This window comes from Cynocephalus volans, chromosome 5 (assembly GCF_027409185.1).
Source record: "Cynocephalus volans isolate mCynVol1 chromosome 5, mCynVol1.pri, whole genome shotgun sequence".
Classification (NCBI taxonomy): domain Eukaryota; kingdom Metazoa; phylum Chordata; class Mammalia; order Dermoptera; family Cynocephalidae; genus Cynocephalus; species Cynocephalus volans.
The window spans coordinates 149,111,359-149,138,083 of record NC_084464.1 but is presented as its reverse complement, the minus strand read 5'-3'; the positions used below and the strand labels follow the sequence as shown (position 1 = coordinate 149,138,083).

At 43.1% G+C, this 26,725-nt stretch overlaps 1 protein-coding gene across 1 annotated transcript in view; it reads right to left on the bottom strand.

Moving 5' to 3' along the window:
* Positions 1 to 21,647, bottom strand: part of PPP1R14C (protein phosphatase 1 regulatory inhibitor subunit 14C) — a 93,809-nt gene extending 72,162 nt beyond the window's left edge. Inside the window, exon 1 of the mRNA XM_063098059.1 lies at positions 20,731 to 21,647. Within this exon, the coding sequence (XP_062954129.1) occupies positions 20,731 to 21,045 (315 nt within the window). The 5' untranslated portion in view covers positions 21,046 to 21,647. The remainder of the gene's footprint in view (positions 1 to 20,730) is intronic.
* Positions 21,648 to 26,725: the final 5,078 nt, after the last annotated feature.

Sequence of the window (26,725 nt, the reverse complement as noted above, 5' to 3'; positions counted from 1 at the left end):
GGGAGGGTCGTGGGGGAGAGGGGGAGGGGGGGGAGGATCGTGGGGGAGAGGGGGAGGTGGGGGGAGGATCGTGAGGGGAGGGATGGAGGAAAGCAAGAGAGGAGGGAGAGGAGGGGAGGGGAGACACAGAGAGAGGGCTAATTACTTTATTTAGTATCCTCAGCAAAACAGTGGTTCTATATAAGCAAATATTTCAGACAACTAACATTTAAACTCTTTTTCTGAAAATCTCCATAAATGGATTACTCATGTGCCCTCCTTCTGAAGCGGAGGCGGCCAATATAACTCGGTATTTCCTTAGTGCCGCAGGTGGCCCCTGTGGTCAGATGTCCCACTGTGCTGCCACCCTACAGTGATCATCTCCAGGCTGCCAACATGCCTGGGGCCCTTTCTGCCTCCTATTAGACGGCGCCAGCTTTTTATAGATTCTCTGTCCCCTCCCTTACTGTAGGGCTGTCAGCTGTCACTTCTACATGTTCTCCCAGTACTTACATCCAGCAGCCTAGTTTGTTACTTCTAAATCTAGTGAACTAGGAAGCCAGAAAAACCAAACCTGTTAGGACCATGGCTAAAGCATCTACGTGAAAGCCCTGAGGCTCTCTCTAACAAATAAAGGATGTAACTCCAGGATATCTCTTTAGGTCCCCAAAGTTACACCTTCTGCTTTCTTTTAAATTCTTCACTGTGTTCCCACTGATTGAGGTTCAGAATTAGTGACATCTGGGTAGGTGAGGTTTCACTAAACATATGAAATATTCAAACTAAAACAAACTAAAAAATAAAGAAGATGGAGACAACATCAACTAAGAAAGAGAATCAAAGTCCTGTTGCAGACAACAACACCAGCCACCTGGTTTCTTCCTGAGGTGGGTGCAGCTCCACAGCTCCCTCTCCCAGCGTCCCCAGAAGGCTTCGCAGCAGCTGAAACTGGCAATCACCAAAACGAGGCAGTGATGGACAACAAGTGCCAGTGGAGGCACCCACCGTCCAACAGCTATGCCTGGGGCTGTCTCCAGCTTAGGGCATCTGCTCAGAGGGAGGAAGAAGCAGAGAGACCCTGTGAAATGAACACAGGCCCTGGTATAACCCAGCAAGGTGCATCCATAGGAGGAGGCACCAAGGCTCTTCTGTCCCCCAGTGGACAGTTACCAAGAGCAACAGCAACACTTGGCAGGTGACCTATTTGCAATGCAGTCTGATGGAATGACCCTGACTGGCACATCCAGAGTACACACTAACCTCAACATGCATTTATCTCTTTCTCTGAATTTGGTTTTGGTCTGGTACTATATTTTGAAAACAAGAAAAGTACTTAACACCTTGCTGATTTCGCTGTATGAAATACTTACTGCACTGTAAAATATTTTTTTAAAGTCTTTTTTCTTTTGTAGGGTTTTGTTTGTTTTAAAATAATCTGATACTAACATAGCTCTAATTCTTAGGCCTGTTGCCTGTTTACCCAGACTGTCATGCAAAAAATTTTATATTACTATAATAGAACAACAATGCTATTCCAGAAATAGAAGAAAATTCCCCAAATTACCCTCCTTGCACTGAGTGTTTAACGTGTAAAGAAAGAAACAATAAATGTCCTAAAATTAAAAACAGAAACTCTGGAAAGAATCCCGTTATCTCACTTCTACTTTATGCCTGGCACACAGTAGGCCCATAATAAGTACTTATTGGGTGGCCAGCTAGATTGTTGAATAGGTACAGTACTGCCAACTGGATAGTCTGAGGTCAACTGGCCCTCCTTGGGACTCTGGCCAGTAGGACTGGTCCCAAACCATACTTGGGCCTGTGGAAGAAACAGAATTAACTAGTCAAGTAAAGTCTTCTCTAAAATGAAATCTGAGTGTCTTTTCTTTGAGCCTAGTCCTTCTGACAAAACACTCATATATTAAAGACAAGTTCAGATTTGTCCATCAGTTCATCAACAGATCATTTACAGTGCATGGGCCATTGTGCCAGGAAATGGAGACACGGTATAGTGAGCAAGACAGGCAGGCCCCACCCAACATTAAAACACACTCATCAGAATCTATACAGTCCCACATATACAAGGTCCCCTGTCTTAACTCAGGCAGTTACAGCAACATACCATAGACTGGGAAGCTTAAACAACAGGCATTTATTTCTCACAGTTCTGGAGGCTGGAAAATCCAAGATCAAGGTGCCAGCAGATCCCATGTCTGGGAAGGACCCGCTTCCTGGTTTACAGATGGCTATCTTCTCGCTGTATCCCCACATGGTGGAGAGCGAAGAGAGAAAGCTCTCTATGTCTTTTATAAGGTTACTAATCTCATTCATGAGGGCTCTACCCTCAAGACCTAATCACCTCCCAAAGGCCCCACCTCCTAATTCCATCACATTGGGGTTTAGGATTTCAACATTTGATCTTTGGGAGGACAAAAACATTGAGTTCACAGAATCCCCTGGTTTGTGACTATAGTGCAGTAGGAGAGGATGATCTTTTCAACAAATGGTGCTGGATCAACTGGCTGTCCAAGTGGAAAAAAAGGAATCCCCTACATTACACCGTACCCAAAAATGAACTTCGCTCGTATTAAAGATCTAAATATAGAAGACAAAACAACAAAGCATCATAAAAGATAACATAGTAGAACATTTTCATGACCTTGGGGCAGACAGGGATTTCTTAAACCAGATGGAAATGCATAAACTATAAAGGAAAAAACTGACAAATTAAACAATATTGAGATTTAAAACTTCTGTTCATTGAAAGGCACCATTAAGAGAGTGAAAAAGGCAACTCAAAAAGTGAGAGAAAATACAACACATATTTCTGACAAAGGACTCAGATCCAGGATGTATAAAGATCAGTGTCCAGGATACATAAAAGACTGACAGCCCAAACCCAAAGTTGGCTGTGTTTATTTAAAAATGGGCAAAAATCTTGAAAAGGCAGTTCACAAAGAGGATACCCAAAGGGCCAATAAATATATGAAAAGGGGCTGAACTTCCTTAGTCATCAAGTAAATGCAAATTAAAACCACAAGCAATACCACCGTATACCTAATAGACACCTAAAATGAAAAAGTCAGAGAATGACAAGCGTAGGTAAGGACACGAAACAACTGAATTCTCCTATAGCACAGTGGCCGTGGAGACTGGTACAGTTACTCTGGACCATCTAGGTCTGAGAATACCTAGTAAGCTGAACACATGCATACCCTACAAGCAGCAATTTCACAGCTATGGATGTAACCCAACAGAAATGCAGACATGTGTTCACCAAAAGACATGTGCAATACTATTCACAGCAGCTCAGCTCAGAATAGCCCCAAAGCGGAAACCTCCCAATGTCCATTAAAAGCAGAAAGGATAAAAAACAACTGTGGTATATTCACATGTGGGATACTATGTGGCAACTAAAACGAACAAATCTCAGTGGCAGACAGCACAATGGGCATACCTCACACCCCTAAAGGTGAGCAAAGAAAGAGACAGAAACACTTTTAAAAAGGCAAAACTAATCAGCTGGCCTTGGAGTGGGTGGGGGGTTAATGGTGGGAAGAAGGCAGTAGAGGGACCCCTGCAGTACTGCCAATATTCCATTTCTTGATCTGGAAGGTGGTCACATGGTGGGTCCAATTTTAGAAAATTCATGAACCTGTACACTTAGGATTTGTGCACGTTGTATGTTATACAACAATAAAAAGTTTTCCAGAAAATACTCATTCATGACTATACCCCACATTTCTTTTTGTTCCTAGTCCCTTGGCCATGTCAAGATCTATCCTGCCTCCAGGTCTTTGCATTAACTGAGTCCACTGCTAGAAAGCATGTGCCCCCAGGCCTTTGCACAGCTGGTCCATCTCTCACTATGCAGGCCCGGGTTTGAATGTAATGAACTTCCTCAGAGAGGCCCTTCCTGGCCCTACCCACCTAGCCACAGTCTCTCACTCTTTATCGTGTTAGTTTTATTTCTTTCCCCACACTTCTCATAAACTGAACCATTTTGATTCATTTGTGTTCATTTTTACAACACAGGAACTTTGTGCTCTGATTTACTGCTGCATCTCCAGCACCTGTATCTCTAGCACCTAAAAGTGCATCTGTCGTTTTTACCCAACTGATTTCAAACATAGCCACACAAAAGACTGCTCACAAATGTTTATTCCAGGTTTATTCATAAACATCAAAAACTGGAAGCAACCAAGATGTCCTTGAACAGCTGAATGGATAGACTGTGGTACATTTATACAATGGAATAATACACAGCCATAAAAAGAAATGAGCTATCAAGTCAAAAAAAGACATGGGTGAAGCTTAAATGTATATTGTTAAGTGAAGGAAGCCAGTCTGGAAAAGCTATATACTGTATGGCTCCTAATACATGACATCCAGAAAAAGGCAAAACTATAGCAATGGTAAAAAGATCAGTGGTTGCCAGGGGTTCAGAGGAAAGTGGGAAGGGTTGAACGGGGAGTACAGGAGATATTTTTGGGTGGTGAAACTATTCTCTACAATACAGTAAGGGTAGGTACATGACACTATGCACTTGTCAAAACTCATAGAACTTCACAGCACAAAGAATGAACCTTAATGTACACAAATTTTAAAAAATCATTCAGGAGATTGGGGGATCCCAGGATGAAATGCAGAAAGTGACAAAACTAACTACACTACAAATGTATAAAACAACCTCACTGAAGAGATTAGAGGAAAAGGGTGCTGACCTAAGTAACTGGAAATGAGTAGAGTCTGTGAGACTAAATGCAAAAGGAACTGCATATAAGCTCTATATTACGGTTGATAAAGCTGTCTCCCACAGGGGTACAGATTAACAATTCTGACACACGTACACTACAGTTGAACAACTGAGGGGATGGATGGCGTGTGATGGGAATCACAGGTTTCTCACTGTTGGAGTGGGTGTTTAAAGATCAGCAAGGGAACGAGGCTAAAATGATCATGGGGTAATGGATTAGAGTTGGAGACATCGGTTTGAACTCATGTTTAGCTTAATATAGATAATCACAGTTACATATAGAAATATTTATAGATATGTATATATACACAGGTTAGTATACATACATATAACATATATTTCCTTGCTGCATTGCTGCAGGACCCTAGAAACAATGACATTCCAGTAGCAACAAGCACACCTAGCATCTGTATCTTAGTTTCTAACACCATTCTCCAATAAAAGGAGTCAGGGCTCCTTGGAGAAATGGCTGATTCTAAGCCTGACACAGGAAATACACAAGATGAGCCTAGAGCATCTTGTAGCACCAGAAAGTAAAGAAGCGTTAAAAGCACACACACACAAATACAGTGGTGGGGGTATGTCAAACGGACACAGGGACCAATGGAAACAGCTCTTGGTGGCTAAATCTGCAACAATTTGAGTAAGAAAATAAATAAAGTGCATTGAATTATCACCCAAAGTACATAATAAATATCCATGATCCATACTGATATAAATAATTGACTAAATAAACAAATGAGGGAGAAGAAACAAGTCTCCCAGGCAGAAGAATTCCACATAAATTATGTAGATACGCAAGGAGGTAGAGTATAACTTCCCATTCCTTAGGTATGGGCTGCACACAGTGATTTTCTTCCAAAGAATACCGTCTGGAAAGGGAGAAAGTAACATCACGGTGGAGACACCTGACAGACACTACCTTAGCCAGGTGGTCAAGGTCAACGTCAACAGTGTTAAGTCGTGATGACAGCACATACCTTGACAGGATGTGATAAATGTGGCTCTTTACATTTTGGGTCTTCCTCCCCAAAACCCATAATCCCAGTCTAATTATGAGAAAAACATAAGACACATTTCAGGAGAGGGAGGACATTCTACAAAATATCTGAACAGACTTCACAAAACTGTCAAAGTCATCAAAAGCAAGGGAAGGCTGAGAGACAATCATAGCCAAGAGGAGTCTGAAGAGACGTGTGGTATCAGAGACGGGATCCTGGAACAGAACAAGGACACTAGGTAAAAACTAAGGAATCAGAATAAAGGATGGACTTTAGATAATAATAATGTATCGATATCAGTGCATTGATTGTGACAAATACATCATACTAACATAAGATGTCACTAATAGGTGAAACCAGCTGCAGAATATGTGCAAACTCTGTACTTCCTTTGCAATTTTTTGGTAAATCTACAACCATCTAATAAACAGTCTATTTGTTTAAAAAAAAAAAAAAAAGTATGCCTGGAAGAAGGCAGATGATGAGACTGGCGGATGGATGTCGGAGGGAAGGACAGATGACGGCACACTGGCCCAGGAAAGGGTGGCCAGATGTTGGCAGGACAATAGAGTGGCTCAGAGTGCAGGGCAGTCAACACAGACAAACACTGGAATGGGCACTTGGGACCGAAGTGAGCCTTCCTGGTGGAGAAGAGGGACAAGCCAAGAGGGGAGCAGACATTGACAAAATGGGGACAAAGAGTATAGACAATCTCTCTCTTAGGTCTGGCGGAAGAGAGGAGGCGAAAGGGAGGAAGAGTTTCGTGTGCATATGTGTTCCAGTACTTCACTGAGGTATAATTTGCATACCATAAAATGCACAGACCTCCAGTGCGCGGTCTATGCCTCTTAAAACAAAGGAAAGGCTGAAGATACAGGAGAAGAAAACCCCGAGCAGGTGGAAGCAGATGGGCTCCCACGAGAAGGTAAAGGGCGATCTGACCCTCCTTCTAACTTTCCTTCTGTCCTGTGGACGGTGGCACCATCCTCAGCAGAGACTGTCTTTCTACCCCTCAAAAATGAAGACACCAATACGACCCAGCCATCCCACTGTTGGGAATATACCCAGAGGAATGGAAATCATCAAGTCGAAGGTATACCTGTTCCCCAATGTTCATCGCAGCACTCTTTACAATAGCCAAGAGTTGGAACCAGCCCAAATGCCCATCATCAGATGAGTGGATACGGAAAATGTGGTACATCTACACAATGGAATACTACTCAGCTATAAAAACGAATGAAATACTGCCATTTGCAACAACATGGATGGACCTTGAGAGAATTATATTAAGTGAAACAAGTCAGGCACAGAAAGAGAAATACCACATGTTCTCACTTATTGGAGGGAGCTAAACATTAATATATAAATTCACACACACACATACACACACACACACACACAAACCGGGGGGGGGGGGAGGGAAGAAGATATAACAACCACAATTATTTGAAGTTGATACAACAAGCAAACAGAAAGGACATTGTTGGGGGGAGGGGGGGAGGGAGAAGGGAGGGAGGTTTTGGTGATGGGGAGCATTAATCAGCTACAATGTATATCGACAAAATAAAATTTAAAAAAAAAAAAAAAAAATGAAGACACCAAAAATGTCTTCCAAACATGTTATGACTGCTTATTCTGAAAATGTAAAGAATCTAATATGAATAAGTCCATTCACTTATTTTTTTTTCCTTAGCTATTTACAACTAAAATTGTTTTAAAGGTCTGTCTTCCTCAAAAGAAGAAATGGCAAAAACACCACCCGAGCTGTTCTAAACATTGCAAAGCCCTGTGGCAGGAGAGGGCTTGTGCCCTTTTCTTTCTCGTGACAACAAAAAGAGTGGGATGCTTATGCCCACTCCTTCTTAAAAATAACTTTAGTGTTCTCTTACAGAAAGAATTCATGTTTTTTGCACAAAACAGATAAATAAAAATTATCCATTATTTAAAAAGTACTATTAATAGTTATTATTTATCATAACTCTTTTCTGAGCACACATAAAAGATATCTTATGAAAAACAATTTTATCCAGAATGCAAGTTATCTGTTATTACTTAACTCAAATGTGATATATAGCTCATGTTGCAGAAAGATAATTCTTTTGAAGCAACTCAGGAAGGAGATTTTTCATTCTGAGGTACTGACTAGATTATTCTGTAGTCATAAAACCTTGTGTGTAACCAAACTTGGCAATCAAGGCAGAAAGCCAACCAAAAAAAATTCAAAATAAAAAATCCCATAAGTCTCTGCTCCCTTTTGGGTCAAAGAATGCACCATTAATTTGAATATGTGTATTAACAAGGCGGAATTAGTTATAGCAAAAGGATGTAGACATTGCTAATGGTGCTTTCACAAGTATCCTGGGTTTGGGGGGGATGGCTTTTAACATTATTAATCCTCAAAACATCACTGAGAGGGCTAGATCATTTAAGAGGGGACACCGAAGTCAGCCGAGGATGATGACTGATCATCCTCTGTGAATAAAGGTGGGGTGTGGCGGGAGGGGAGACAGCCTCATCCTTCTGCACGGACCAAGCTGACCCCATCCCAGGAAAACGCGAGGATCTATCTGAGAAGGCAAAGCCCTCTCATGGGGTGTAAAGGGTATGAAAAGAACCAATGACCGTAACCAATAGAGATCTCTGAAATGAAACCAACTGTTTCCTGCCACCAGTGAGAAGCCATATTTAGTAATTTTACTGTTTTTGTAAAATGGTGCCATAGGGAGGAAGATATTCAGGAGCCTGAGTTCCTAGAGAGGAAGGCTGAGGTCTGCATCCACCCCAGCCAGCCCTCCTGCACAGCGCACACGCCCTTGCACCTGTGGAGTTGGGTCGGTGGTGGCTCAATGCCTTAGTCACAATAGCAGGTATGAGAATTTGAATTTTATTTTACTAAATGTTTTATACGTTATCTGTTTCTCATTCTTTGCTCTCTCATAGTAAGGTGTCAATGATAAACTAGTTCTTCATAGTAAACTAGTTTACTATGATAAACTAGTTCTCATAGTGAGAACTAGTGAGAACTATGTAAAATGAAAAAATGATAAACTAGTTCTCATAGTAAGGTGTCAATGATAAACTAGTTTTTGTTCTTTGTAGTGATGAGTTAATGCAACCTTGGGATGGTTCACCAATCGGATACAGCCCAGCAGCCAACCCTTTCCAAAGTTTAACATGGGGACGGTCCAGAGGTTTGAGGCATGACTGGCAGCTAAACGCTTTCAGTCTTGGGTGACAGACTATCTGTTTATATAAATACAGACAGGTTTTCATTAGCAAAACATCTATCCACATAAACTGCCTCTGGTATAAGATTACTAAATGCTGAACCATCTGGGGTTTGATGAAGCAATGGAACACTTTAGCTGAACAAAAGACACTTGTCTACCAGAGATAGTACATGTTGCTTTTTCAGTTGTAATATTTGTAGGGTGTTTTCATTATAGCAAGTGTAATCATGTTTTAGCACCAAATCAATGACTCATTTTCTTCTGACTTGTCAGAGAGCTGCCACACCCATTGCAAACATGAGAAAAACCAGTTGACTAATTAAAATTGTTATGTAGAGTATTAGCTCCCGAGTACTAAGCAGAAAAGCCATCTTTGCCAATTTGAAAACTCAACACCTTATCTACTTGGCTTGAAACAGATTTGGTTCCATCAGTATTAGCAGAAATGAATGAAGCACCTATGTCAGTTGCACTGTTGACATAAAATAGAAGAGAAAGATATCAACAGATGATCGGGCACAGCAGCAGGCAACATGAGCAAAACATCCTTTAGCACAAACAAGTTGTTAAGGGTTTTTTGTGTTTTATTTAGAAAAAGCATCACTTTACTTCTAACATCAAAGGTAATAACTGCTATTTGCAAACATGTGAGATAAAATACACACTCTGTATCCCACGGCTTATTTAAAATGAGTTTCTAACTTTTAACCTCAAAAGAGATTGAGCATGGAGCCAATTCCATCTAAACGGATAGATGAAGAGCATGAGGACTCCATTATTAACTACTCGTGCAAACCTAGCAATCAAAGAAATAAGTAGGACCTGTCCTGTGATGTACACTTGAGAGCTAATGGATTTGAATTTTTCTAAAGAAATGGCTGAATCCTATAAATGGTTCATCTCAAAAATAACAGAATTCTGTAAATGGTCCAACTAAGACGAAGCATATCTGAAATGAATCAAATAAATTAAACACAAAATACTTGCCCAGTTTACGGGTCAAGCATGGTGGAACACATGAAAATGATCTAGCGTGAAGGTGAGACTGATGTTCACGATTTCCAAGAGCCAAATTTTCTTCTTCATACTTGCAGATTAAACTTGGGCATGTTACTAGCTCCCTTGAGCCTCAGTTTTCCCAAACTGGGGTAACTACTAACATCAAAGAGTTTTTATGTGGGTTGAATGGGATTATCTGATAGTGCTTTATGATTCTATCATTATACAAAATAAACAAATATTATAAAGAGCAATCAATTCTGCTTTCCACTTCCTACCAGAACTGTCCATGAAAAATGTTGATTTCTTTTTATTATCCTGTCATGTTAGTTCTAAAACTAACTATAACTTGACATTCTAGGAATAAATTCTCCAGTGAAAATTAATTTGTTTTTAATATGGATTTATGCATACTTTTATTTGGGCTAATTTGTACATTTCACCTTTTTAAATTTTATTTCCCAAGGTTGCTGTGATTTTTCCCTCTCAGATCCTCATTTTATATCTCAACACAAACCTTCCTCAAGTTAAAATAAATACCACTGTTAATTATGAGCTGCCAAAAGAAAGGGCAAATAGTAAAAGTGGAAAAGCCCCCCTCCAACAGCCAATATTATAAGTTACATACCTAAAAATTTTAAGGCAAATATGCCAGCTGTTCTTAAATATTAACCCAATTAAATGCAATAAAAAAAATGATCTTTAAAAAGGGCTTCTCAATCTGATTTTTAAGTTTCTAGTCCCTACCTGAGTCACATCACACCTGACATCATGCCAAGTGAAGGATGGATATACTCCCCCTTTAGCTACAGGGAATTAGCTATGTAGATTAGATCACCCCTAGGTGAACTAGTCTAATTCTTGTCTCAGGTTTGCCTCAAAAGGGAAAGACACGTCTATTTCTTCTGCTTTTGATATCACCCTTAATAACCTCACCTTCTGCAGTGCAGGGCCAGCTTTATCATAAAGTCTCTAAAGGTTAGAGCTGGAAAGACTTAGACGTCTCTCATTTTTTTCAGATGAGGAAAGGAACCCTGAAAATTGCAAAAATGACTTGCCAAGGTCATCTAGCAGTGAAACAACAGCATGGCTAGAGCAGAGGTCACAGCCCGGGCCTTTCCCACCACACCATACGGCAGCAGCCAACATGGTTTGATTTCATAGATGCCAGCAACGTTCCCAGAGCCATAAATAATACATTGGCCCTGGTTTATTCGTTCCTGAAGTTCAACTGTTAAGAGATTGCTTTCTCTTACTTAGGACCTTACTTCTTATTAAAATGAAGGATAAATTGTTTTTAGTCATTGACATTATAAATGTCAATGAATTTATCATATCCTTTTCTGAAAACAGACTTTGAGTAAAGGAAGTACACAGCCTCTATGTAGTAAATAAATGAATTAAATACTCAAATACCACTGTGAAAAGGACATAGTCTGTACCCTCAAAGAGCTTTCAAGCATTTGGACCTCTCCCTTCTTCTATAATGGGAAGGGTTTCCTTTACTTTTTCTATCTTTTCCCTCATGCAGTTTAAAAGGATGAAGCCTCCTTATCCCCCTTTCCTTCCCTATGTAAATATCTGCTGAATGAATGAATATTCCTGCCCTCCACAGCTCCTTCCACAGTTTGCCCTAAGGATTCTTTCAGAATGGAAAAGTGCTTCTTAGACCATTTTTTCCTCAACCACAAACTGATGCTTTAGAGACTAATCCACACTCTGTTCTATTCTTTTTTCTAAGCTTTTACTCAATGGAACAGATTTTCAAAATGCCAGCGCTGACTAAGAAGAACCTGGTGAGAAGTTTATTGGCCTGAACTGCTAAGCAGAGGCAGGAATCTGGGCTTTCATTCCTTGTTCTATCAAGGCTTGTGTGAGCCTGTCGCTGCGAATCTTATCTGCAGATAGAAAAGCACTTGCTGCTTCTAGCACAGCATTTCCACTCCCAAGGAAATTAACAATGTGCAAATAAAACAGTGTTCTCGTCCCTGCTGAAAACTTGAAATTACAGAGAAGAACGGCAGTAACCTGGATTCCTTCCTTTGAAGACTTTTATCACCCAAGCATCTGTGGCTTATTTCATGACAACTGCCTTTTAGTTCACAGGTTCAAAGAACTTCATAGCTATAATTCATAACCATGAAAAAGAACTGTAACTTCAAGTTGACAATAACAGCACAGGTTTTCAATACAGGCAGAACCAAATTATATTAATGCAGTTAATCTGGGGTATGCATTTCTGAACTAGTTTCTATCTCACTCTGGACAGTTGGATACAAGACTGTCTTGGTCTGCTCAGGCTGCTGTAACAGAATACCACAGACTGGGTGGCTTAAACAACAAACATTTATTTCTCACAGTTCTGGAGGCTGAAAGTCTGAGATCAGGGTGCCATCATGGTCGGGTTCTCGGTGAAAGCCCTCTTCCTGGTTTACAGGTGACAGTCTTCTTACTGTGTCCTCACATGGCAGAGAGAGCAAAGTCCTTTCATCCCCTTATAAGGGCACTAATGCCCTCAAAGGGGCTCCAACCTCATGACCTCATCTAACACTAATCACCTCCCAAAAGTCCTACCTCCAAATACCATCACAGTGGGGATTAGGGTTTCAACATTTGAATTTGGGGGGGACACAAAAACATTCAATCAAGTGTGCAAATAGCAAAGATACCTGAGTACAGCCAGGTGTGAGAGTTGTCAGGGCGGCAAAGACTTACAAGATCCTACCCTCATAAAACTGCAGCAAGGATGGGAGACAGGATTACAGAAAGGGTGCCTGGAAAGGCCTGTGAGCCAGCCCGATGGCAAGAGACTGATCAGACAGGCTTCCTGGAGAAGATGCCACCAAATGCCAGCCTGAAAAGAAGGTAAGAGGAAGACAGGTAAGGGAATGTGGGGTAGGGGAGTGGATAGAGACAGTGCTGGCAGAGGGGTTCCTGCTGACTCGTGTTAGGGTCTCAGTTGAAAACTGATGAAGCAGTGAGGGGAGAGGTGTCCAGAGACAAATCTGGAGATGTGGGCGGGGAAGACCCCTGAGCCCTAGAGCTCATGAAGGACAGGGAATTCGGTAAGAACTTAATAAATGTAGCTGTTGGAGCAATGGTAGCATTGTGGCTGAGTGACTGTGGAAGCAATGTGACCTTAGACAAGAACAAGTAACAATTTCTTGAATCTCAGTTTCTTCCTCTACAAAATGAAGAAGTGAAGATAATAAATACCCCCCACTTCATAAAGTTATTGTGAGGCTTGATTGTAGGAGATAAAATGTATAAATCACCTGGCCCTCGCCTGCAAGCTGTACGTATTAGTGGTGGAAGCAGTACTGATAACAGCAGCAGTAGCAGAGGGATAGTAGCACCAGTGGTAGTACTAGTAGTGGTAGTAATTAGAAAGAAACTAGACTCGAGTGGCCATTCCTACAATGCAGGTGAGAAATCACAGGTGCTGGACTACAGCAGAGGCAGTGAGAAGTCAAGGACTCAGATTCCAAGCTGTAAGGAACACACAACAACAAGACATGTCACTATTGGGTGTGCCAGGCAAGGGAGAGGCAAGAGATAAGGATGCCCTCTAATCTCCGGCTGGGACCACTGTGGACAGCAGCATCTTCCATGCGCTGAGGGAATTGAGGAAGAGCAGCAGGTTTGCAGAGGAAGGTAAGAAAGTCATTTTCAGACCAGTTGAATATGAGGTTCCCCTGGGGCATCTACATGGAGTTGTCCATTTCAAAATTCTCTGAATATGTCTGGCACTCAGAAAACAGATCGAGGCTAAAAATACAAATTCAGAAGTTGTCAGCATATGGACAGCAACTGAAACCACAGGAATATTCATATCACCAGAAAGAGCACGCAGGAGTGAAAAAAACACCGAAGGCACAGCAGGGGCCCAGAGACAGACCCCATGAGAAACATCAGCGTGGAAGAAGCAAGCAGAGAAGGAAAACCCAGGACGAAGCCTAGGACCAAAGAGCAGCCAGAGCAGGAGGATAAGAGCCAGGAGACAGGACACCTCAGAGGCCAGGGACATTGGCTTCAAAAGGAGACAGTGAATGCACCTGCTGCTACTGAAGGTCAAGTCCAATACACACCCAGACAAATGCAATGGATGGAAGAAAAAAACGTCCTGAGGGAAGCCAGTGGCAGTGACAGCAGGTTGTGGTGGGTAGAGGAGGTATATGTGACATGGGTGGAGAGAGATCTTCTGGAAAAATAGACAGTCTGGGAAGGAGAAAGACAGGGTGACAGCCAGGGGGGTATGGGATTGAGGATAGGAAGCTTTTTTGTGGTTAGCAGGTGGTGGTGGTGGTTTCTAACAGAAGAGAAAGACTTCAACTTGAGTATATGCTGAGGCGAAGGGCCGGTGGAAAGGGACAGGTTGACAATATGGTCAAGAATGGAGGGTGATTAATGGAAAGAAATGCTGGGAGGGTGGCCGGACAGGCTGAGCTGGGAGGGGCTGTGAGGACAGCAGCTGGGGGAGGGGGAGGAGGGGGAGGGGATCACAGAAAAGGTGTCTTGAGAAGACAAGGGAAGGTCTTAAGTAGCTGAGTGTGGAAACAAGAGACAGGAGAACAAACTACAATCACATGTACAAAGCACACCCACATGTAAAACAAGAGAATCCAGACTTCATTCCTCCCTCCATCTAGAAAAGGGAGACTTCTCTGAGGAGAGCTGGGGACCAGGCAAGGGATGCCATGGGCAGCCAGGTTGCTTCCAGGCTGGGAGAAAAGCAGACGACACCAGAAGCAAACGTGTGTCAGAGATGAGAGCGGCGGGCAGGACTAGCGTGGCTGGGGCACGGTAGAAACAGAGGAAAAGAGAGCAGACAGCAGACTCGGGGAAGACTCTATTTTCAAAAGAATTCTCTCAATCCAAACTTAAAACTCAATTGGCTATAACTACTACCTTTAAATTTCTGTCTGAAGCACATCAGTCAATGAAGGTAGGCATATTTTTCAACAATGCTGAAATAAAACAATAATGATGCCAGAATATGATATGGATTATAGTAACAAAGCCATAGATGGATTTTTGTCCTGGCTACCTCCGTGATAAGGAAACACCACCAACTAATTCAGACACTAAAACATCGATGACTTTTAACACATTTTCTGAAGATTGGCTCTTTTTCATTCATTCAAACACATACAATGAAAATTAAGACAGTTCCTGCCCTCAAATTGTTAAGGTCTAACTTCTCTACACTAATATGAAAATCCACTAAAACCACTGGAATGAGGGAAGCTGTGGAAAAAGGGGAAATAATTTAGAGAATATCTGCCCATGTTCAAGTTCAAATGCCTACAAACACCTCTGACCCCAAAGTACCCATACATCTTTCCCCAAATCCTAGCACCAAACAGATGCGAATGCCTTGCTTTCTTCCCGTTACTCCCCTCTGCCCACATCCTAGAGAATAACCAACAGTCAGAGGCCGGTTATGGTTCCAATGACAGCACTGACCACATGCACACCTGCTATGTTGCAGGTGCTAGGCTTAGTGTCTCACCCCTCAGAGCTCACAACCACCCTGCAAAGGCGCCAGAATGATTCCCATAAACATATGGAGACAGTGAGGCTCAGGGAGGTTAAGGACATTGCCTAATCTCAAAGGTCTACTGAATGATGGGGCCCCAATGTAAATTCTAGTCCATCTAGCTTCAGAGCACCTACCCTAAGCCCCTGTCCCCACACCAAGTTTCCCTAGCCATTGTTCCAAAGGGAAATGTGCCAAGCACACTTTTCTTTTCTTCCTTTGGAAATTTAGAATTCTTTTATCCACAGACCTTTAATGTATTTAATTTATTCTTTAGTACTTTACAGGTTGAGTTTATGGAGATTCTTTTTTAAAACCAGTTTTTGGTTTAAAAGCCTGTTCTCAGATACCTAAATAAATGGGGATTCGCCGAATAATCCAAGCCAAGTTTGAAGCAGCAGTTTCTACCTCCCAGCTGAGGTACTAACAAACAGCACAGCAGGCTAATTTGACATTGTACAGTGAGATCCTATACAAGGAACAGAACTTAAAATGAGAGGCTTGACCCAGGTGCAAGAACAAATCCCCTGACAGTGGTGTCCCCTACGTGCAGTACAGTCAACTCAGAAGTTATAACGGCATCATCAGGGAGTAGGCAAGTTATGGGGGTTCCCAAAGGTGCCAGGCTCTGTGTTGCCACAGGAGGCAGTGGTCAAGTGTGCCTGACCTCCTGGCCACAGCCCCACTCCCAGCTGAGGGTCCAGAGGCAACTTTTTGACTTCACTGTGCCTCAGTTTCCACTTCCATAAAAAGGGGACATCAGGGGTTGTTACTAAGATTACGTGAACCTTGCCTAATACACACAAAGTATTCAATCACTACAGCTAATTCGATTTCCATACGTTTAGGCTTCTCCCTTTTTGAAGCAGTACTTTTTAAATTGCAGGTCACAATTCATAAATGTGTTATGAAATCAATTTAGAGGGTCATGATAAGCATTTTTGGAAAATGAAATAGTATAGAATGTTGTATTTAAACATTAATGATGTCATATTTTCGATTACTTTTGTCATTTTTTTTCTTTAGCATACAGCATATATGGTAACATTAAGTGGTGCCTTGTGAATCTGTTTCTATATATCCATGTGTCTGTGCATGTATCAGGCAGCAATCTAAAGCGTATTTCTTTCTGTGTCACCATCAAAAATGCTTTTAAAAATGATGTTTTATAGGATGAAGATGATGGGGAATTGGGGAAGACTGAAAGGTGTAATAAGCCAGAAACCATTTTTTAAAAGGCAGATAACCTGAAGCAAAGGAAATGACCTCCTAAACAGACAGTTAGGATAACAAAGCAATTACCCTAGGTACATTAAGTCTGTTTATGGCTAAGTTGCTACTGGCATTTCAATATTCTGAGCTTAGCAATATGCTTTTTATTTCTTTTTTTTTTTTTTTTTTTTTTTTTTTTTTTTTTTTTTTTTTTTTTTTTTTTTGTCTTTTTCGTGACCGGCACTCAGCCAGTGAGTGCACCGGCCATTCCTATATAGGATCCGAACCCGCGGCGGGAGCGTCGCCGCGCTGCCAGCGCAGCACGCTACCGAGTGCGCCACGGGCTCGGCCCTGCTTTTTATTTCTAAAGCAAACCAAATTGCGAAACTGGAAGTACAGATGTTATCTTGACAGTGGGCAAGATTGGAAAAATTGATATGACTTATACAGTAAGTCATCTTGCAATACTTGTCAAAGAAGATATTATGCCAGATTTCAAATGCTCTTAAAAATCATCAGGATTTGGAAGGAGTATGAAAATATCTTAAAACAGAAATCCGAAATGTAGATGTAGATTTAACCTAATGGTTCCATTGTAACTAAATTCCTAGCTAAGAAGTTAACTAACTGTACAAGCTTTCCCACAAGAAGATGATATGGAAGAGAGCTATAAACATATAACTAATCATTTTAGAATCTAATAAAAACATTTATCTATATATCCAAAGGCTGTATGATGTGATGTTTAATATCATCCTCAGAATGGGTGAGAGGGGCCATAGCCCTGGGCCCTGTCTTCCTGAAGACTTCCTGGGGCTGAGTGGGCCCACCTGTCTGGAACCAGTGTCCCTCCACTTGGTTTTAGGCTACACTCCAGGTCCCCCGAGTTCCCTCATCAAATACTAAGCATTTTTCAGGGAATGAACAGGCTCCTCCCAGACCTGTCCTCCTATGGGGGACTTTGCCACTGGTGTGAGCAGAAGGTATGTACAAAGATTGTATGTGCATGTGGACACAATGCCCTTCACCAGATGGGACTGTACCTGGGCTGGGAAGTAATAGGGAAGACACCTGGGCCTGCAGCAGATTCTCCCATCGGCATTCCAGCTCAGAGCATCAGAAATTCAAACCTAGCCTTCCAGTTCCTTACAACGATATAGTTGTCAGGGTAGGTGGACAGAACAAATATTATATAAATGAAATTTAATTTGTAAATTTCAAGTATTTAGACATGTTATGTGGGCCTCCATTTGTTCTCTTGCAAGGGATCCTGCAAGGCTACAGGCCGGCCTGGTGGCTAGATGGTGGACTCAGAGTCACACTGCCTGGGTTCATGCCCCCACACCACTTCACCCCACTCACCAGCTGTGTGAGCTCGGGAAAGCTTCTCAATCTCCTCTGAGTCTCAGTTTCCTCATTTGTACAACAAGGATAATAAGAGCACCCTCTTCATAGGTCTGTTGTGAAGACTAAATGAATTAGTGCATACAATGTGCCTAGAACAGCACCTGGTGCAAAAGTACTGCCAAATGTTGGCTACTACATTATTCTCCAGACAAAAGCGATTGGCCACTGCAAACTTCTAGATAAGACCATAGCCAGGTCTGTGTGTTTCTTCTTTCCCATTCCTTTCTAATTTTAAATATCTTGCTTTATATCATTCCAAAAGATCATTATTTTCTATTCTGTAAAAGACAAGTCATCTAACTGTTGACTTGCCTTCTAAAAGTTTTTCTGAAATTAAATATGCATTCATCTTCTACACCAACACAGCAAATAACTCAGGCCTTTGGCCAGTTTGAAGTTTGAAAAATCTGGCAAGTTGGCTTTCTGTGTCAACTTCATGTGATGGTAAACATTTGAAAACATTACCAATTTTAAATGAAAAAGGGGCATTTCCTAATCTTCATATTCATGAGGTTCAGAGTTAAAAGCCAGGGTAGGTCCTTCTCAATTCAGAAACCAGAGGCTGAAATAATTGAAGCTATCAGCAGAGAAAGCCTACCAGACAAAAAAAAACTAATGCTAAAAATAAAGCCCCAGGACTAGAGAAATAGATGGAAAGAGACAGTCCTTTATTTGGCTACTTATTAGTCCACATTATTAAATGAAGGTGTATCATCTGCATAGTAATTACAAATTGCCAACAACCTTCTCAATGATTTATATATTCCTTTAGCCTACAATAACTGACAAACAACTTGAGGACAAATGGTTGCCACATTTTAATGACATGCAGACAGCATGTAGAGCATCTTGTATTATTTCACCACAAAAATCTCTTTCAAATGACTAGCTCTTTGCTATGGGCTGAAGACGTAAAATCTAAGAAGAAAAGTACAGCACAAAGATTCAAGGTCATATTTACCCTTTAAAATATGTACCTAGCCTACATGTTCAATACAGTGAACATTCAAACCTCCATTTTTTCCCAATTATTCTGAAGAATTTTTAAAATATATAATCTGTCAGCCTACTAAGTGGTTAGATCTCTTTCCTGTTCCCCAAGCTATGTGTAAAATGAGCAATGCTAAAGCATTAATTTCAACAATATTTTTTCTATTAACTCAAATCTCCTCCAAACCCAAAATGGAGTTTAAAGGCCAGTATGAAATAAATGAAAATTAATTGGATTCTGCAGAGGCAAGACTGAGCACATCCCTTCATCCAACAGTAATCCCATCTAAATCAAGTATATTGTTTCTTTAAAGAGTTCTGCCAACTTCCTATAAAAATTCCATGAACACTTCCTATTTTTGCCAATTTTTATTTATGCATTTAAATTGGCTTTTTGTAAGAGCTGGCTGGAGAAACAATATATTTTTACGAACCTATTAGTCATACAGTCAGCTTCATTATATCATAATCATTCATCAGCAGTCAGCAATGAGAATGCTATTTCCTTGTGCAATGAGAATGTTAAAGAAAATATGTACTCACAATAGGCCATACAATGTGTGAAATACAGAATACCCAAAACCAGTGATAAAGCCAGTGAGTTCATCTGGCTTTCATTTCTGCTGAAGAGCGTAACAGTTGTATGGACACAAACCTAGCTTTAACTTGGAAACCATGTCCTTAATTATTAATCCTTTCATGCTTCCACCCTTTCTAAACTCCACTCCCTTAAGAGAAGCAGAATAAATACTTCATTTAGAATAACTTATTAAAGACTCTCCTGGGAGAGCATGTTGGCTTCGGTTGTTTTTCTGGCATATGTCCGTTACACCTTATTCTAAATATTTGTCCCTACATCAAATGTATACAAGGCCAGACTTGTTAGCCCGTGAACTGTGAGAAGTCACAATGTGGTGGCGGAGTGGGGAGCTGGGAGGCGCACACCACCCACAGGGCTACCTTCCTTCCACCTAGGCACCCTTGGAGGTCGCCTGAGGCTCTCTACGGGAGTAACTGAGCCCATCTACGGGAGTAGCTGAGCTTGGAGAGGGACAAGCTGCTTCAACAAAGCGCACCGTGCGCAGCTTTGGTAATACAAGGACGAATTATGGGGACACGCGTCGGGGCCGGCTGGAAAAGGGAAAGCGTTCATCTCATGATTTTGATGTAGAATTTCAGGGAGCAAGGGGCCTCTGAGATCCCCAGAACCTCTCCTCTCCGTTAGGCAGCTTCGAGTCCCTTCCCTGCTCGCTCTCCACGAGAATCGGCGCTGCCCGGATCCCAGCAGCGAATGCTGTGCCGACTGCCCTTTCCCCGACCGCTGCTTAGGCGCAGCCGGGGTGAGCCGAGAAGCGCCAGGGTCTAGAAGAAAAGCAAAGCGCTACTCAGGACCCAAACGGCCCCATGGCCACCAAGGGGGCCCACGGCCCTCCGGACACCAGGCAGCTAAACCCGGGCAGGTGCGTCCCGACCGCTGTGCCCCGGCGCGGAGGGCACGCCAGGGAGAAAGAACGAGATCCCGGCGCTCGGTCCCCAGGCGGCAGGGCCCCCGAGAATTCTTGTGCGGGCACAGAGGGGCGACGGAGGTCCCGACCCTCCCGGCCCCGCGCCGGGTACCTCGCAGCCGTACAGCTGACTCAGCTGCTCCACGATCCACTCCTCCAGCACGAGTCGCTTCCGAAGCTCCTTGCGATCGTATTTCACCGTCACTTTTCCCTGCTGGTGACGCCGCTGCTGCTGCTGCTGCTGCTGCTGCACCTGCCCGGCAGCGGCCGCCGTGGCCACAGGCGCGGAGTCCTCCCGGGAGGAGCCCGAGCCGCTGCTGGAGCCCGGGTTGCTGCCGCCGCCGCCCCGGGGGCTCTGGAAGAAAACCCGCGCGCCGCCGCCGCCGGCCCCGCCGGTCGCCTCGCTGCTGCCAGTCACCACCGACATGTCCTCGCGCGCCGGAGCCCGAGTGCGGCCCGGAGGAGGGGCGGGCGGAGCGCGCCCGGCGCCGCTACCACCTCGGGCCGGGCAGCCGCATGCGAGGGGCTCGCCCGCACCTGCTCCGCGCGCAGCGCACGCCCGGCCGCCCCGCTTGGCGGAAGCGCGGAGGAGCCGCGAGCGGGGACAGCGGGCGGGAGCGGGCGGGGACGCGCGGGGAGGCGGGAGGGGCGGGGAGCGCAGCCTTAAAGACGCCGCCGAGGACCCTCCAAGTCCAGCCGGGGCAGGCGGGATCTGGCTCCTGCAGCCCAGAGGGCCCGGGGCGTGGAACGTGTGCGCTGGACACGGCGGTCGCCTCCGTGCACCCAACGGAGGGCACTGGCGTGGGTCTGGGCGCCAGGGGATGGTCCTCTGCGCGGGTGGCTGTCCGTGTCCTTTCCTCTCGGAGACGGGGAGCTGCGCTTCTCCGGCGGTCCCGGAGCTCACGAAACCCGCCGCCTCCCGCGGCCTCCGCCCCGCGCTGCCGGGCAGGGGACCGTCGCGAAGGGGACGTGGGCAGGGCCCGCGCCGCAGGCTCCTCGCCCCACTGTCTCCTCGGCTGGCGGGGAAGAGCCTCCTCCGCTCCCGGCCCCACCCCGCGGCTCGACACACACATTCCTATTCATGCCACGATGGTGCCACTTCCTCTCTCGGATTGTGAGAAAAATTGACGAGGCGGTGTTTGTGCAATCAGGCAATCGCCGTACCTGAGAAATCGTTTTCAGACCAGTTTTTCTTCCTTACCAAGCGTTTGTTCAATCACAGGCGCAACACTGAGATACGTTTCTGTCTAAAGGGCAGAAGGCTTATCAGCTCTCTGGCTAAGGGGCTGGGGACTTCCAGACAGTAAACATTTCTCTAAGAGTCAGTGGTGGTTTACTGGTTTCACATCTCTAGGTTTGCATTCCCCGCACAGCCAGCTTTCCTCTCCCTCAATACCATTTCCAAACGACTTCTTTTTTTTACCCGGGAAAGCAATGCATCGACTAATTGTACTTTAAAAACATCCTGCAGCCAAGTAGAGTTATAAATGAATGAGCTTATTATAAGGTTTAGGGCAAAGAGATGGGGAGGGAAGTTATAAACAGAAAACTGCATGTATGTGTGTAAATTTATATATAAAACACTAACATATTTCTGCTGTACATAACAATACATTTTCTGTTCAGGCAACTGAAAGAAACCACAAAGATATTCAAATACAAGTAAGTAGTTTCTATGAATGCTTTTTTTAAAAAGCTGGTAAAGATTACTGACAGCTACTTAAAGAAGTTTCTCAGAAATAAAACAGATAACAAAGTCAGTTTGCTCTGAACTCTTTCTGTGGTTTGGAGGAATCTGTGTCAGATTCTAAACTGACAGCTATAAAGAAACTGAAAATAGGAGAAGTAACCAGCAGCTTTCCCCTGGGTTTTTCGACTGTGCAATTAACTACTGGTTGGCAGGCCTGCTCTGCTCTGGTTTGTGATGGCCTTTGTTCCCTGAGTTTGGGGTTTTCCGGCAAGAGCCTGAGTAGGGATTTTCCCCCAGTATTCCACAACTGAGCCTTGTCATTAGGACAGGTCAGGTCTTGAAGTGTGAAAGGGAAGGATCCAGGGAGGGATAGAGTGGCCCATGTTGGCCTTGGACTCCTGTCATAATTAGCAGGGGGTCAAGGCAAAAAGATCTCTGCCCCCCAATAGAAGAGCCCAGCTGTCTGTCTAAAAAGGTGGGTTTTTCAGCAGACCTATCAGAGACAAGGGAGATGGAATTACGATGATTGGCCCCTAGAGACGGATGACCTTTCTATACACATCACCTCAGGCCCCATCTGCCTGGTAGGGGAGATCGTTTTAAACCCTAAACTTGTAGCCAAGAGGGTGAGTGCCTCAATAGAATGGGACTCTGTCCGCAAGGAGGAAGAGGTGGGAGGGCAGCGACCAACCACAGTGTCTCTGCTCACAGAATAAGCTTTCTCTCCAGACATCTGGCACCTAGCCAAGTTGGCTAGCGCCAGCATTAACCAACTGCACTGGCCAGGAGAAAGAATTTCAATCGAAACAAAAACAGCTAAAATTTTAGTTAACAAAGGAGAAACCATACGAAGTCTCTGCCTCTTTCTGGCTCTGGGACCCAGCAATACCGATGGTTTTGAAGATTGTGCCTGTGATCCTGCAGTATGGAAAAGAGTGGGAAATTCCAACTTCTTACGTGGAGTCTTTGGACAATGAATTCAGTCATTCAAGAATAACTTCAAAGAATTTATAAAAATTTGCTAAGTTCTTTCTGAAAAATTCTTGTGTTAATTTTTTCTCACTGCATAGGATGCTTTCTCCTTTATGCTCAAAATTCAGCTTTCACTTACAACTTCGAAAATGACAGGCACTAGGAGACATGGGTTTTAGGCATCTTAACTTGTAGAAAAATAGCCAGTGAGTCTGTTTCCATGGGTATGTTTTGGCCTTCAGATATCCAAATGAGTCACCTTGACTTGCAAGTAGAAGTTGAAGTAACATCAAGAGTTCTTTCTATAGATCCACTTGCTCCACCCAGGATGTAATTTATATTTGAAGTGAATTCCCTAACCCCCTCCCTGTCCCCAACACACATACTTCATTTCATCTTTGAATAACTAAAACTCGATGTTCAAGTCTTCACAGACAGTAGAAATACTGCTTTTGCAGATTTCAAAAATTGAAGACAAAATGTTTGGAAATATAGAATTATTCCTAAGCCAGAGACCCATTATGTAGGACTATTTAAATTCAGCAAAATCAACGATAATTCTTATCTACCAGACTGATATATATATGTGTGTTCAAGACAAATGCTTTTATTTGTAACCCATTTAGGCAAGTTTTTTAAAATTCTGGTAAAACAAAAATAATGAATAATTTTTAGTATATTGAATGATCTGGGAATTCTCTAGAATGCAAGGGATGAGCTTCACCTTAAGGCAAAATTACTCCTTGCTGTGAACACAGCCTAAGGAAGTTTTATTTGTCAATATCTTTTTCTTCATAGCTTTGTGCTTGCTTAACTTGGACTTTTTTTACTTGCTCCCTGATTTTGGGCAACGGTTTTTTGTTTTGTTTTGGTTGGGGTTTTTTTTTTTTTTTTTAGCAGTTATGTAGATCCTTTATCTCTGAGTATGATCTTTATGCCCAAAGGTTGTTAGGCAAGATGACTTAATCAGGGGTCCTGGGCTTTCTTTACCATCAGGGAAACAATTAAATACGAATGTTTATACTCAAATGCAAATTTCCTTACTCCTTAGAGACTAAATGTCACAATAATTATGCAACACCTAGTAATCTAACCTTGAGAATGTTATGATTACAGCCCGAGGCTCATAAACCTGAACATAATATTCTTATCTTGAGTAATAAATGCCTGTGATAAGGTGCCTATATCCAAATTCTCTCAGAGATTTGATAAAGCAAAAAGAGAAATCAGAAATAATTTTAAGTCTTTTTTTTTTTCATAAATGTAGAAGAAATTGAATGTCTCCATTGGGAATCTATCATTACCCACTGCATTTGCAGTTTTCAGAATACTGTCTGTTATTTCATTGCTCTTTATAGAGTGAAAACAGCAATGTTGTTCACAGTATATTAATGTAGTTTTTCTTTTGGCTACACTTGCACCCTCTTTTTTTCTCCTTAAAGTTCTGGACCTTTGATTGTATCAGGCTTTATAGTTTGGAATTATAATTCCAAAATAAACATAGGCTTTACTTGCAAAAATTACCAGAGCAACAACAGTCATTGTCGAAAGTCTAAAATTTTGCCTCAGCAATTAAGAGAAATTCCCTGACTGTTCAGACATGATAAAAGGTAGGGGGAAAATGGGTTTCCATGGCTTTATCTCATCTCCTTTAACAAAGATTAAATATCCCTGCCATTTCAGTGAACCCAACTTGTGGAATATCGTGTCTCTCTCTGTAACCAGCTAGGTTCAAACCTGTTTCTAGAGGAGCAAGTTCTCCTCTCTTCTACCAATGGCCTCTTGTCCTCCCCCCTTTTACTGGCAAACCTTTTGGAAGCATTGTCCCTTTGCCCACATCTCCGTGTCCTCCCCTCTCATCACTCAGCCCTCTGCAGTTCGGCTGCCACCCCTTGACTGAAGCCGGCCTCACTGAGGTCACCAGCCAATTCATTGTTACTCAAGCCCACCTGCACTTCTCAGCGCTTATCTCACTTGGCCTCCTGCCACATTTGACAATCTTGAACCTCTCCCTGCTTTTCAAACTCTCTTCACTTTTGGCTCCCATGCCAACACCCTCCAGGTTTTCTCCCCACCTCTTTGTCTATAGCGATGGTTTTCCTACATCCCTGCCTTAAAGATAGGTGGTTCCAGGTTCTACCTTTCCTGCTCATTCACAGACCCTCCCCAGCACGTGTGGCAGCTTCCTGAAGCTTTGACTACCACCCACCTGCCAGATTCCCCAAATGGAGAACTCAAGCCAATCTCTGGTCAATTTTCAGATCTATAGCATACCATGTTTCGTGTCAAGGCACCGCATAAACATGTTTATAAGTAAAGTACATAAATATACACCTATTCTGAGTTGTTAGAGAACAAAACAGTGCAGTGGGTATTTTTTTTGGCCATGGGTGTCAGTGCAGTAAAGAGTGCTCTAGCCCACTGTTTTTGAACATTTTTTTCCTTACCACAAACCACAATAACACATTTTATGTCATGACGCAAATATATACCACACACATACACTTACCCATATTACATGTGACACACTCTGACACTCTCTATTCTATTCTGATCTGTTTCATTACATTTAAAGAATGCTGGTCACAGCCTACTAAATTGATTTCCCAATCCACTAAAGGATTGCAACCCACTGTGCAAAACCCTGCTGTCAGCCAGAAGTGTGCCTGTGAGTGTCACTCTTGGCTCTCCTTCTCAGGGGCACACTCCAGGCCAGTTATTGTTCCACCATTATAAAGTTATTAATGTTCTGGTGAACAACTTTGACCTCAAATGGCCTACACAGGAATTGCACATGATCCTCCTGGAGATGCCACTAAAGAACCAAAGAGGGAAAATATTCTGCACATTAAGATGCATCTTGGCTGGGCCTCCAGCCTCCCCCATGGCCAAGTGCCCCAAGGGTAAAGATCAGAAGGCAGAGATTGGTAGAGCCTCCACTTGAAAGCAAGTATATTGTGGTGGTCACCAGCACAGAATAGATCCCTATTGACTGGACTGAATCCAGCTTCTGTCACTCAGGCACTGGGTGACCTTGGCAAGTTACTTAACCTCTCTGTGCTCCATTTCCCATCACTAAAATGATCAGTCGTGCTTGTCTCACAGGTCATTGTAAAGGTGGAATGAGTTCCTGGGATTAAAGCACCTAGTGCAGTGCCTGCTGTCATATGTGAAGGGATCATAAGCATAATGGGGAATTGTTTCATAATTGTTCTAGCAATGTCCCAAAGGAATTATAGCCACAGTACATCCTGACTCCAGGGATGGGAAGAGAACAGTGGGAAAACATCTCCATGGGAATCCTGCTCCAACAGTCTATACAGCAAATTCAATTATTGCTCCCATTGACAAGTCCCAACAAATGGAGGGTAAACACATATGTCCAGCTGTCTACTCGGCTGGCGCCCATACCTGGATGTCTTGCAATCTCACCTCAAGCTGCAAT